Genomic DNA, 15145 nt, shown 5'->3' with positions numbered 1-15145 from the left:
TACCTCTCATGCCAATTTATTTTTACTTCTTCAATTCATTCAAAATGTACCAGAAGCCAATCTTGTAATACACTGGTCTTGCCACCTTGGAATAACAATTCAGGGAAACGAACTTTTTCTTACAGAGGTGCCTCAGTGTGGAACAGACTGTCTTCTGATGTTCGCAGTAATCTTACATCAATGAATGTGAATATGTTAAAATCAAAGATAAGCATGTAATTCACACCTTTCCACCTCTGTTAGTACTAAATTATCACTACCTGTTTGTTAAAATTCATGTCTTATAAAATACATTTTATCATCTTGATTTGTTAATATTACCTACATGTACATGCATGTAAACATTTTTCAATTTTGCTTTTCTTTTGTATTATGTAATTTATCTCTTGATATGTAAAACTTGTTAAATCTTGTATTATGTAATTATATTATCAGGGTCTCATCATGGGAGACCAGTTTTTGTAAACTGAATGAAATAACTGAACTGAAGATTGTTATCTATCTATCTGTCTATAGCAAACCTTTTTTAATATTCGATATAAGCGAACCTTATTTCATATTTGACATTCCGAACCTTCAAGTATTTTCGACATAACGAAGCTTCGACATAGTAATAGCGAACCTTCGACACTGATGAGACTACAGTGGCAATGACGTCAGACGTAACCCACGCCGTGTATCCCTTGAGGTCACGTCACTGTACAATGTATTGTCACTCAGCCTACTACGATAATTGCCCCCGAGTCATTTTATTTTTGTAATTTTGAGAACGAAGTTCAAAATATGGTTCAAGCATGCATTTTAACATATTTATTCACAAATCTTTGCACAAGAACAAATGATAATGAGACAAATGAAAAGGAATAATCAGAAATAATTAATTAGGGTGATTACGTAACCGATCCATGATTGAACCATGTTTTGTACTTTGTTCTCAAAGTTAAGCTAAGTTACAGACAATGACTTGGGCAATTATCGTATAAGGCTGACCGTACTACCATTGTACCAGTGACGTGACCTCAAGAGATAAACTATAGTTTGCGTATAATTTTAATATAATTCTTTCAATTTTGGCCCATTTTAGCATTAAAATTGGTGGTATTGGGCGTTGCATTACCACAAATTTATTGTCCTCAATTAATTGGCCAACAATTAACCATTTTAGTTGGCAAACAATATTTCGGACCTGATCTTCGAGTTCGTTGGGTAACAATTTGTAGGCCTACTCTTCTGTCTACAAGTAGGGCCTACATTGAGAACTGTGGCTGTGCCGTCCGGAGACATGTATCATCAACAATATCCTTTAACATTTTGGCTCGATAGCTTTTTGCTTTCTTCAAAGATATATGAACACCATTTAACATTTGAATACAGTCACGGGATTGAAAGATAGTCACCCGTTCCAAAACTGGATCTTTGGTCAAGGAAAACAATTTTGCTATGGTTTTAAGCTCGCACATATTACCAGCCTCGCATCGCTGGAGCTTTTTAAGGGCCTAATTCGTTTTAACTTAAATATTCTTAGACTCTCTTCTACACTCCCTAGCGAAGTCCTTACACTTGTAAGAGTCATCGTCCTCATAATCTTCAAATGTTTTCACAACGGCATATGTGACAATTTTGTTGGGATCACCACACGCATCCGTCTCGTCTTCGATTCTGAGATTGGGTAGTTCTTTAATGTTCAATTGTTCTTCCGCGAAACCTCTGTTTCGATCATGCGTGTCTCGGATGACCTTCACCTTCTCATTCTGCTCGCGTTCCTTAACAATCGCGTGACATTTCTTGTGCGGACATGCGTCATGCTCGAAAGAGATATGGTCTCCAGGTTTGAGATCTTCAATACCGCGAACCGCTCTCTTTTCGTCAAACTGACGCGCTACGACACGACCTATACGACCCCCAACCGACGTGCCAAGGTGTTTGCCTAAATATGAACCGATGGCGCCGCCAATAACACTGCCGAAAAAAGGACCGAGTGGAGTGAAACTGCCGAGTAATGACCCAAGGCACGTGAAAAAAGCAGACGAGACCCCTTCGGAGGTTCGCTGAGTCGCTTCTTTTATCCAATCCCTTCGTGAAAGTTTACCGGCCTTTTTCTCTCGGTAAATGCGAGTGATATCTCTGACACAAAAAAAGAGCTCTAATGCAAACACAACACCAACGCCCACCCAATTTGTCGCGTTCTTGATCTTCTCTATCGACTCCGCCATGGTAACTTTCCACGAATTCTCTACATACTGTTTCACTAACTCTTTTGCTCCTTTGTCCGTTATCTGCGGAAGAGCACTTTTCAGAGACCCGACCGCTTTCTTAGTCGCTTCTTTTACGAAAAACGCTATCGCCTCTTCGTTGGCTTCCTTGAGTGCCGCCTCCTTAGCTAAAGCGGAAATACCCCCCATAATTTGTTTCGCCGCATCTTTGGCAAAGGTAACACCAGCACTGGCCAAAATTTCGACACCTTTTTTGGCAAGCCATGCTTTTTGATGACACACTTCTGATCCAGTCTTGCAATAGGTTGCAAAGGTCTCGCAATTATCCGAGAGAATCCCATACCCCGTGTCTCCAATCCTCGACCGAGCTCGGGCTAAAACTAGCTTAGGGTCATTTGACTTGACAATATCAGCCGGGTAGTCGACGCGGTACAACGAATCCTGGTCCACTTCTGCTGGTAAGCTTTCTTCGACTACTTCAATGGCATTCCAGCCATTACACAAGATTCTGCCAAATTCCATGGTCCAGTTAATGACAACTATATTGGTCTTGTTTTGTTTGTTTTCAACGCGGACGACAACAGCATGATGCCAGTGGCCAAAGGCTCTCTCCCACGCGATGTGATCACCTGGTTTCAATGTGTCAACCCTTCTGTCGATCTTAGTCCGTTGACTTCTTATTTTCAAGGCAGTGTTTTCTTCGAGTTCAGGCGGATCCCTCCTGAATAATCGCTGGTCTTTGATCGTTCCATCAACGTCGTCTGGCATCTCGACATGGAACTCACCTCTAAGCCACTCTACTTTGCAAAGATTGCAACGTTTGCCGAGCAAGTTGCCAGCCGAATCTTTGTCTCGATATTGCCGAAATTTGACGGGGTCGTCGTTTCCGCAATCACACTGGTCTCCAAAACCGATTTCATCTGGAATGAAAAGCAAGCAACAAATATTCAAATGAATACCACCTTAGAAGTGGTTCAATATTGTCTTATCTTATATCGGTTCAAGTCATAAAAACGGTAATGCACTTTATTTTGACATTGTAATTAAGGTGAAAAATAACACAAATAAGTTGTTTGTTTTTCTTGAACAAAAACATTCTCTTATCGCTGTTCTCTATTATAATATCCATCATCTAGGTCTCGATCATTGCTTGACAGAGCAGTGTTTGAGTACTATCATATGATTGAATCGTCAGATATAATGTAATTAATTGAACACCGAATGGAACAAAACAAGAATAACAATTGTAGATGTAATACAGTAAAACCTCGTCTATAAACATACCTGGTAAACACATAGAGTGCTTTTGATGAAAGCGAAATTAATCCGGGCGTTATCCATCGACAAAATTACAAGCAATTGCGCAAGTACTATTGTATAACCAATCTATTGTAGGCCTATTGGCATATTTACGGCTGTTTCGTATTAATTTAGCTTTCATCAAAAACACTCTATATGCTTATAAATGAGGTTTTACGGAATTAAGATAAGTGATCACCTTACTCACCTTTGATGTTGACAAGAAGCGGGTTCTCGGACCCTGTCTTGCAAAATGCTGCAAAAGACAAAGCATTATCCTTCAATAGTCCATCCTTCTTATCACCAAGCCTGGAGTAAGCTCTCGCCAAAACCAAGTTGAGATCATTCGCTCTTTCGATTCCCTCGGGGTACTCAAAACGAAAATACACCTGGTCTTCGGCAGTTGGCAAGTACTTCTTGGTCACTTTTAGTTGCCTATCAGTTACTTCTGTCCATTGTATGACCCCAAATCCATAACCATCTACTTTGGCCACGATACCATGACACCAATGACCACGTTCATCTCTCCACGTAATATGGTTCCCTTCAACCACTTTGTTGCATTTGCTGGTTCTACGTCTTGAGACGACTACTCTGCTGCTGGTTATTGGTGGCTCTCTCGGGTACAAAATCAAATCAGTATTCACTGTCGGTGGACTGTTCAGCAAATGATACTCTTTCGGCAGCCATTCTGTATCACAAATCACGCATTGTTTACCGAAGATTGTGGCTCCGAGATCAGTTTCATAAAGTCTGTATTCGGCATCATCTTTGTTGCCACATGGACAAGATTCTTCAATTCTAATCCGCACAGATCCTAGCTGGCTCATCTTTTTAATCTGTGTAAAAAAACAATATTGATATAACAAAAATTAAAGATTATGATATATTTGGCCTAGACTTTCAAATTATTTCAAGAGAAACGGGGAGAAACGATACGTATATTTTTTGCAAAAGGTCACTAGTTCGAAGGGTCAATAGTCTAAAACCCCAATGAGGGTTGAGAACCGTAATAATGGCCTATAGTTAAAGCCCTAACCCTTCTAATCCCTAAATGACCCGAATCCTATCCTAACCTACAATGCCTACCGATAACACTATACCGAATTCTAACCATAACTCTAACCTAATCCGATATCCCTCTAGCACTAATCCTAACCTTAATTAAACCCTATTAATCCTATTGCACGCCCTAAACCCCTAATCTGACCCTTCGGGCTATTGGGCTAGTTCAGATAATCGGTTTTGCTGCGAGACGTTTTCATATAATAGGAATGTCTATTATACGCCACTGTCATGATTGTAGCAATTAGAAAGACGTGCATGGAATTCTTCAAAAATAACGAACTCGTTGGCTGCACGATGCCATATGTCACTGTCTTCAGTAGATAACACAAGCTATATGCAGTCCTTTGTTGCTGTCTTCAGTAGATAGCACCTGTTTACATGATGTCATAAGTCGCTGTCTTCAGTAGAAAGCACAAGCTTTTTATGCAGTCAATATGTTGCAGTCTTCAGTAGATAGCAAAAGCTATTATTCGGTCTTTTGTTGCTGTCTTCAGTAGATAGCAAAAGCTATATGCAGTCATTTGTTGCTGTCTTCAGTAGATAGCATCTGGTTACATGATGCCATTTGTTGCTGTGTTCAGTAGATAGCATCTGGCTGCACGATGCCACATGTCACTGTCTTCAGTAGACAGCACACGCTAAAATGCGGTCCTTTGTTGCTGTCTATAGTAGATAGCATCTGATTGCATGATGCCATATGTGGATGTCTTCAGTAGATAGCACAAGCTATATTGTAGTCCTTTGTTGCTGTCTTCAGTAGATATCACAAGCTACGGTATTATGCGGTATTTTGTTGCTGTCTTCCGTAGATAGCACCTGGTTACATGATTCCACGTCGCTGTCTTAAGTAGATAGCACAAGTTGTATGCAGTCCTTTGTCATTTGTTGCTGTCTTCAGTGATGTCAGAGAAACCTAAGAAGTTGGCATTTGTAGTCCTTTGTTGCTGTCTTCAGTAGATAGCACCTGATTGCATGATGCCATGGTTGCTGTCTTCAGTAAGTAGCACCTGACTGCACGATGCCACATATTGCTGTCTTCAGTAGATAGCACCTGGTTACATGATGCCATTTGTTGCTGTCTTCAGTAGATAGCACCAGGCTGCACGATGCCATATGTTGCTGTCTTCAGTATAGATAGCACCAGGCTGCACGATGCCATATTACGCTGTTTTCAGTAGATAGCATAAGCCTTTATGTAGTCCTTTATTGCTGTCTTCAGTAGATAGCACCTGGTTACATGATGCCATTTGTTGCTGTCTTCAGTAGATAGCACCTGGCTGCACGATGCCACATGTTGCTGTCTTCAGTAGATAGCACCTGGTTACATGATGCCATTTGTTGCTGTCTTCAGTAGGTAGCACCTGGCTGCACGATGCCATATGTTGCTGTCTTCAGTAGATAGCACCTGGCTGCACGATGCCATTTGTTGCTGTCTTCAGTAGATAGCACCTGGCTGCACGATGCCATTTGTTGCTGTCTTCAGTAGATAGCACCAGGCTGCACGATGCCATATGTTGCTGTCTTCAGTATAGATAGCACCAGGCTGCACGATGCCATATTACGCTGTTTTCAGTAGATAGCATAAGCCTTTATGTAGTCCTTTATTGCTGTCTTCAGTAGATAGCACCTGGTTACATGATGCCATTTGTTGCTGTCTTCAGTAGATAGCACCTGGCTGCACGATGCCACATGTTGCTGTCTTCAGTAGATAGCACCTGGTTACATGATGCCATTTGTTGCTGTCTTCAGTAGGTAGCACCTGGCTGCACGATGCCACATGTTGCTGTCTTCAGTAGATACCACCTGGTTACATGATGCCATTTGTTGCTGTCTTCAGTAGATACCACCAGGCTGCACGATGCCATATTACGCTGTTTTCAGTAGATAGCATAAGCCTTTATGTAGTCCTTTGTTGCTGTCTTCAGCAGATAGCACCTGTTGCATGATGCCATTGTTGCTGTCTTCAGCAGATAGCACCTGGCTGCACGATGCCATATGTTGGTGTCTTCAGTAGGTAGCACAATCTATTATGCGGTCCTTTGTTGTTGTCTTCAGTAGATAGCACCTGATTACATGATGCCATTGTTACTGTCTTCAGTAGATACCACTGCACAATGCTGTTTTCAGTAGACAGGCTACGCTTTCTTCAGTAGATATCACAAGCTATATGCAGTCCTTTGTTGCTGTCTTCAGTAGATAGCACCTGGTTACATGATGCCATTTGTTACTGTTTTCAGTAGATATCACCTGGCTGCACAATGCCACATTATGCTTTCTTCAGTAGATAGCAGAATCTATTATGCGGTCCTTTGTTGCTGTCTTCAGTAGATAGCACCTGGTTACATGACGCCATATGACGCTGTCTTCAGTATATAGCACAAACTATAATTTTTTATGCAGTCCTTTGTTGCTGTCTTCAGTAGATAGCACCTGGCTGCACAATGTCATATGACCCTGTTTTCAGTAGACAGCACAAGTTATTATGTAGTCCTTTGTTGCTGTCTTCCATGCTTCAGTAGATAACACCTGATTACATGATGCCATTTGTTACTGTTTTCAGTAGATAGCACCTGGCTGCACGATGCCATATGTTGCTGTCTTCAGTAGATAGCACAATCTATTATGTAGTCCTTTGTTGCTGTCTTCAGTAGATAGCACCTGATTACATGATGCGATTTGTTACTGTTTTCAGTATATAGCACCTGGCTACACGATGCCATATGTTGCTGTCTTCAGTAGATAGCACCTGGCTGCACGATGCCACATGTTGCTGTCTTCTTCTTCTGCACAATGTCATATGATGCTGTTTTCAGTAGACAGCACAAGTTATTATGTAGTCCTTTGTTGCTGTCTTCCATGCTTCAGTAGATAACACCTGATTTCATGATGCCATTTGTTACTGTTTTCAGTAGATAGCACCTGGCTACACGATGCCATATGTTGCTGTCTTCAGTAGATAGCACAATCTATTATGTAGTCCTTTGTTTGTGTCTTCAGTAGATAGCACCTGATTACATGATGCCATTGTTGCTGTCCTCAGTAGGTAGCACCTGGCTGCATGATGCCACATGTTGCTGTCTTCAGTAGATAGCACAAGTTACATGCTGTCCTTTGTTGCTGTCTTCAGTAGATAGCACCTGGCTGCACGATGCCATATGTTGGTGTCTTCAGTAGATAGCACAAACTATTATGCAGTCCTTTGTTGCTGTCTTCAGTAGATAGCACCTGATTACATGATGCCATTTGTTACTGTTTTCAGTAGATAGCACCTGGCTACACGATGCCATATGTTGCTGTCTTCAGTAGATAGCACCTGGCTGCACGATGCCATATGTTGGTGTCTTCAGTAGATAGCACAATCTAATATGTAGTCCTTTGTTGGTGTCTTCAGTAGATAGCACCTGATTACATGATGCCATTGTTGCTGTCCTCAGTAGGTAGCACCTGGCTGCATGATGCCACATGTTGCTGTCTTCAGTAGATAGCACAAGTTACATGCTGTCCTTTGTTGCTGTCTTCAGTAGATAGCACCTGGCTGCACGATGCCATATGTTGGTGTCTTCAGTAGATAGCACAAACTATTATGCAGTCCTTTGTTGGTGTCTTCAGTAGATAGCACCTGATTACATGATGCCATTTGTTGCTGTCTTCAGTAGATAGCACCAGGCTGCACAATGCCATATGACCCTGTCTTCAGTAGATAGCAAAAGCTATTATGTAGTCCTTTGTTGCTGTCTTCAGTAGATAGCACCTGGTTACATGATGCCATTTGTTGCTGTCTTCAGTAGATAGCACCTAGCTGCACGATGCCATGTGACGCTGTTTTCAGTAGATAGCAAAAGCTATATGCAGTCATTTGTTGCTGTCTTCAGTATAGCACATGGTTACATGATGCCATTTGTTACTGACTTCAGTAGATAGCACCTGGCTGCACGATGCCACATGTTGCTGTCTTCAGTAGATAGCACAATCTATTATGCAGTCCTTTGTTGCTGTCTTCAGTAGATATAGCACAAGCTATATGCAGTCCTTTGTTGCTGTCTTCAGTAGATAGCACCTGGCTGCACAATGTCATATGATCCTGTTTTCAGTAGACAGCATAAGTTATTATGTAGTTCTTTGTTGCTGTCTTCCATGCTTCAGTAGATAACACCTGATTATACATGATGCCATTTGTTACTGTTTTCAGTAGATAGCACCTGGCTGCACGATGCCATATGTTGCTGTCTTCAGTAGATAGCACAATCTATTATGTTGTCCTTTGTTGGTGTCTTCAGTAGATAGCACCTGATTACATGATGCCATTGTTACTGTCTTCAGTAGATAGCTAGCACATGGCTGCACAATGCCAAATGATGCTGTTTTCAGTAGACAGGCTACGCTTTCTTCAGTAGATATCACAAGCTATAGGCTATGCAGACATTTGTTGCTGTCTTCAGTAGATAGTACCTGACAGCATGATGCCATTTGCTGTCTTCAATGTAGATATCACCTGATTACATGATGTCATATGACGCTGTCTTCATAGATTGCACAAGCTATTGTGCAGTTCTTTGTTGCTGTCTTCAGTAGATAGCACCTGTTTACATGACCCTACATCGGATTTTTAAAATTTGATTTACGCCTACATCGATTTTTATTTCCAAGAACTGCTACACCCCATTATAAAGTCAAAAGGGATACGCAATCCCACTAAAATGACCGAAATGTAGGCCTATTTTTACGTGTGAACAACATTTCAAAGAAAAAAATTGGTAAAATTATGGGGAAAAAACTACACCTTGAAGATGAATTTTTAGCAATAGATAGAATTACACCACAGAGGTATTTATTTTAATAGTTGAACTCGGCCTAAATCGTAATAATCTTAATAATATTGAATAATTCACTTGAATGTTCTCCCCGTGTGTTGCACATGCACACACATTGAGTTGCAAACTCACCTAATATCACGGACTGGAACCGTTTTCAAGACGTACGAAGTCGTCGCAGTCGTCGCAGTCAGTCGCAGCTTAGATTATTTAAAAATGTTTGTCAGTTTGAGATACTGTCCAACAGCAGCAACATCATAGACTAAACTGAAATTTGATGATGTCGTGACAGCTCTTGACGATGTTGCTGAGTAGTGTTGTTGTTGTCTTATTTACGCCCCATCTGTTTACTACACGGGGATTCCTCACTACGCCGCTACATCCAAAATAGATAATGATGTCATGGTAGGATTTCCCTTAGTCTCAGTTCCACGGCCCGGTTCCACGGCTTGTACTCTCAGTTTGTTACAAGTGAATGAAGGAGGAGCACATCGCGCACGTGAGATGATATTAGATTCGCTTACGATGTGCTAGGGATGGCGCTCTTAGGGTTTACTATTCGGGCTATTCGGTCGGTCTTTCGGTCAGCCTGAGCAGGACCACACTCTGGGTTACTCATGTAGGTGTAATAGCGCCCTCAAAATAATCGTTATAATATTGATGATCCTACAATATTATTTTGAGGGCGCTATCAAACTGAACGCACTGGCAAATTACAGATTGGCAAATTAAAGGAATATTTCGTGATCCTAGCATCCTCTCTTTATGCCATTTTCCAGCAGATATCCACGAAAAAAGCTTATTCACAAAATTTCAGTTGATTCCGATTTTGCGTTTGTGAGTTATGCATGATTTTGTGCTCCATAGACAATGTGTTGTAATTTCGTTCTGGTATACCAGAACAAAATTAAAATTTAACGATATCTTTGCGAAACGAATTAATTTGTAAGAAATATTTGGTACATAAACATTATGTAGCCAGAGGTTTCCAGTGGTATAAAAATCTCAACTTTTTTGAGAAAAGTGGGGGATGATGCTGTGGATCACGAAATGCCCTTTTAAATCCGAAAAGCCAGAAACAACTTCAGCCAAAAACAGTCGGGAAAAAAACTAAGAAAGAAAGCCCAAAGGTAAGAAAGAAATCAAGAAAGTGAGACAACTAAAAGGTAAAAAGCCAAAAAAAGCAAGCAAAAAAGTATCAGAGAGCAAGAAAGAAGCTAAAAAAGAGAGCAAGAAACTTAAGCAAGTAAAGAAATCAAAGAAAGTAATCTTGAAGCAACTTTAATGGACCGGTTGCCGCATGCCGCGATGCCGCCGCTGTTGCCGCAGGAGCCTTATCTCAGGCTTTTCCCAGACTTTCCCCACTTTTCCCAATTCAAAATAAGAATCGAGGGAAATGTCCAGATCTCCCGAACTATGTGAATCCCATAAGCACATTCTTGTGACGACTTTGTAAAATATGATTTTATAATGTTTAGACATTAAAATGTCTAAACATTAACGTTTATAAATACTAGTCCTAGGCCTATGCGACGGTCAGTTCCCTACCGATTACCATCCATTAGTCTATCAAAGTGTATGTAAATTCTGAACACATTATAGGCCTACATTGTACTAGTATAGTGTCTATTAGGCCTATGACAGAAATGTAACATTAATTTGTAGTAAGCTTGCATTATCCGCTGGTCAGAACCTCATAATTCTTGATATCTTGAGATTAGAGTTAGATACAGCGTGGGTCTGAATTCTCATCAAGATCAAAATCGGCTGAAAACAAAGAAACAGGAAATCATACCCGTTGACAACAAAATTACTAAGCCAAATGAAATCAAATCAAAGCAAATCAAATCAAAGCAAATCAAAGCAAAGCAAATCAATGCAAACCAAATCAAAGTAAAGCAAAGCAAAGTAAAGCAAAGCAAAGCAAACAAAACCAAAGCAGCAAAGCAAAGCAAAGTAAAGCAAAAAAACCAAAGCAACCAAACCAAACCAATCAAAGTTAAGCAAAGCAAACCAAAATTAAAGTAAAGCAAAGCAGCCAAACAAACCAAAGCAATGCAACCAAGCAAAGCAAAGCAAAGCGCGAAAGCAAAGCAAAGCAAACCAAAAAGCAAATCAACCAAACCAAACCAAAGCAAAGCAAAGCACCAAGTGGCTTCAATTGGAAGTCATTTTGAGGGATAAAAATCAACTTCTGATGGGGCACCCAACCCTCAGGGTTACCATCTCCTTTACGCTATAGCGCGGTGCGGCGTTCAAAATCGGATCTGCACAATGGTGGCTTCAATTGAATTGGGGCTTCGTTTCGAAAACAAAATTCCACTACGACCCCTCACGGTCACGTTATAATAGCGCGATGTCTTTCCACATTTCAGAACGGATTGATGCCCCTGCCCCCGATACACTCTACTCGGGATTGAGAATCATTTTTTTTCGTGCAAACCGTTAACCCGGGGTGCAAACATTTCACGGCCCCTCAAAGGCCTATAAAACATTTCGTGCCCAGTGGCGTAGCCGGCCATACAGGACTTTTTCAGTGGAGGTGGGGATTGTCAAGGATGAAGACAACTCACAAGGGGGGACATAATTCAATGATAAAAGTGGTCAAAATGAGTACAAAAACGGCCAGCATCCCTCTCTCTCTCTCTAAGGTCACATTGCATACACGTATGCAGGTGTGGTTCTATGAGATATGCCATCGAATGCGGTCAGCGGCAGCCCTGGTAGCCTCAGTGATGCTCAGGCCTGTGATAATTTTGATGTCGTCAAGCCAGCTCGCTGCAGGTCTGCCTCTCTTGCGTTTTCCCTCAACCATTCCTTGGACAATTGTTTTCTGAAGACAGTGATGTCTGGTGATGTGGCCAAAGTATGATAACTTTCTAGAAATGATATCGGCTCGCAAGGTCTTCTGAACTCCAAGCTCTTGGAGAACCCACTAATTTATTTTCCTCGCAGTCCATGGAATCCTCAGGATTCGTCGATAGTACCACAGCTCAAAAGAATCCAGCCTCTTCTGTCAGATAGTTTCATCGTCCAGGATTCAGATCCATATGATGCCACAGCAAATGCAGTTGATTTGAACCTTGAGGGATGAAGGAAGTTTACTTTTCCACAGTTTGGTCCGGTTTGAGACTACACTTCAAGCTATTGCCAATCTTCGTTTTATCTCCTGGGTGCAGTCGCTTTTGGTGTTAATGATGGAACCCAGAAATTCAAAACTTTCCACCTCTTCAATGAAATCACCCTCTAAGGAAAAGTTTGCATCTGTGTCATTTCGTCCTGTGTCTATCAATCATGACTTTCGTCTTCTTTGTGTTCAAGATGAGTCCCCTCTGTTCACTTGCCGATTTTATTGCTTTCAATAGATCCATCAATTCCTCTTTGCTACTGACAACCAGGGTTGTGTCGTCTGCATATCTGAAATTTGTGATCCGCTGACCACCTATGGTAACACCTCCTCGAAAGTCTTCCAAAACATCTCTCATGATGCTCTCAGCATAGATGTTGAAAAGCTGAGGAGACAAAATGCACCCTTGTCTCACACCTCTGCCAATTTGGAACCACTCTGAGTCACCTCTACTCGTCCTGACTGAAGATTATAGCGTACTGATGAGCTTCACCACGTGACCAGGGAATCCCATGTCCCGCATGATGTTCCATAGGTCTTGATGGTTGACACAGTCAAATGCCTTGCTGTAATCGATGAAACAAAGGTAGAGTGGAATGGAATGTCCTCTGCATTTTTCAATGATATTTCGCATATTGACAATTTGATCCCTGGTGCCTCTTCCTGCTCTAAGCCCGGCATGTTCGTCTGCTATCTCGGTCTCGAGCCTCTGTCTCATTCTGTTGTTGATGATCTTGAGAAGAATCTTGCTGGCGTGACTGATTAGGCTGATGGTTCGATGGTTTGAGCACTCTTTGATATTTCCTTTCTTTGGTATTGGGATAAATACTGCTCTCTTCCAGTCCTTAGGCCATTCCGCATCCCTCCAGATTTTGTCACATAGCTTCCACATGATGATCACACCTTGCTCACCAGATGCCTTCCACAGTTCACCACAGAGTGTCCCACAGCATCCCACAGAGTTTCAATAATTCTCACATGGGCAACTGCCCTCCCCCTCCCCACCCTCGTGGCTATGCCACTTTTCGTTCCCCATGTTGAATTACAAGTTCCCCTCAGTGTTATCTACTGAAGAAACCCCATTTTGCCTCTAAACCAGTTTTTTTTTCTGATCACACAAAATTCATTTGACAAAAACTATCCTTATTAACCGAGTTTTAAACTTCACTATTTAAACTGTTTAAAAGTCTGTACTAATATAAAACACGTCACACCTAGCACACAGTGTCCTCTTGGTTATAGCGCGAGCCTCAAAATCGAAACTGAGGTTGCGGGTTCGAGCCCCACCACAGCCGGTCAGTGTGTTGAGTACTTGAGCAAGACGACTTAATGCCCAATTATTGCTTCACTCCGCCCAGGTGTAAAATGGGGAGCTGAAGAGTAGCCTAATCACAATTTAAGTCGACGGAGAGTATCTAGTTTAGTACCTGCGCTGCGCATCAGTTGCGGACCGTGCTGAAGTGGAAATTCATATGGCATGGCGCACATTAAATCGCCCAAATATATATTTTTTATTATTTATGATGATGATGAATAAAACCTCACCGTTCTTCACGTGTAAAAAAATGACCTCACCCCACATTGGGACCCCTTATGAAGACAAATGTGATATAGCCATCATGTAAGTTGCCGAAATAAAAGAAACCCTATACTGGCTATTTTGGCCGTGAGGTGGAGTTCTTTTAGGGGACCCTTTGCATAATTTGCTGCCATGCCCTCATTTTCTACTTTTTGCACGATTGTCATGGTGTAGGCCTACTAAAATGAGGATACCCTGTGAAAGACGAAACCTGAAGTGCTTCAATTACAGCTCAGTGTCTAAATCAGTTTTACCTCATTATTTCGGCATAAAATGATCAGAAAAAGTTGTTAGAGTGATTCACTTAAATAAAACCACTCAAAAAGAGTGAAATGTGTTTTTTAACTTTAAAACCACTCTAAAAAGATTGAAAACCACTCTAAAAGAGTGAATTTGAAATCTTTCAAGGAGTAAAATGAAGGACAACTCTAAAAATGTGTTGTCCTTCATTTAACTTCTTGAACGAGTTAAAATTCACTCTTTTAGAGTGGTTTTCACTCTTTCTGGAGTGGTTTTAAAGTTAAAAAACACATTTTACTCTTTTTTGAGTGGTTTTATAATTAGTGAATCACTCTTTTGGGGAGTGAGTTTTTCACTCTAGTACATAATAGTAATAGGTAATAATTTTTTTGGGAAAATAGCAGCCGAAATCATGCATATTAGGCCCTGAGATTAGGCTTATGGCTTTAATATTGTAATACTGACGACACGATGCCAAAAATGCTCTCTGGCAAACACAATTACATATGGGAAACAAGATCAAAAACAAAACAAAGCAACAAAAAAAAAAAAAAAAAAAAACAACAACAAAAAAAACAAACAAAACAAACAAAACAAACGAAAAAAAACAACAACAAAAAAAACAACAACAACCTCCCCCAAACAAAAAACAAAAACAACTAGTGGCAAATAAATGGTGGTCATAGACCACAAACCTAGCTGGGGCATGTTGGTGTTTTGGAGGTATCTGGCCCCTGCAAAATGATCCAAAAATGTTCCCCTGGTCATGAGGTTTGTAGTCACCGAGTTTGAGCCTCATACAAGTTAC

At 41.0% G+C, this 15145-nt stretch overlaps 1 protein-coding gene across 1 annotated transcript; it reads right to left on the bottom strand.

Annotated features, from left to right (window-relative positions):
- Nucleotides 1-493: 493 nt before the first annotated feature.
- On the bottom strand, nucleotides 494-9847 carry LOC140147976 (uncharacterized). Its single transcript, XM_072169793.1, has 3 exons — nucleotides 9524-9847; nucleotides 3721-4351; nucleotides 494-3133 (listed from the first exon to the last, which is right to left on the bottom strand). Exons 2-3 carry the CDS (start codon nucleotides 4340-4342, stop codon nucleotides 1512-1514), a joined length of 2244 nt encoding a protein of 747 aa, XP_072025894.1. The 5' UTR covers nucleotides 4343-4351; nucleotides 9524-9847; the 3' UTR covers nucleotides 494-1511.
- Between the last annotated feature and the right edge of the window lie 5298 nt (nucleotides 9848-15145).

This window comes from Amphiura filiformis, chromosome 3 (genome assembly GCF_039555335.1).
Source record: "Amphiura filiformis chromosome 3, Afil_fr2py, whole genome shotgun sequence".
Lineage (NCBI taxonomy): Eukaryota > Metazoa > Echinodermata > Ophiuroidea > Amphilepidida > Amphiuridae > Amphiura > Amphiura filiformis.
The sequence above is the reverse complement of the archived record's forward strand: the minus strand, read 5'-3'. Positions and strand labels throughout refer to the sequence as shown.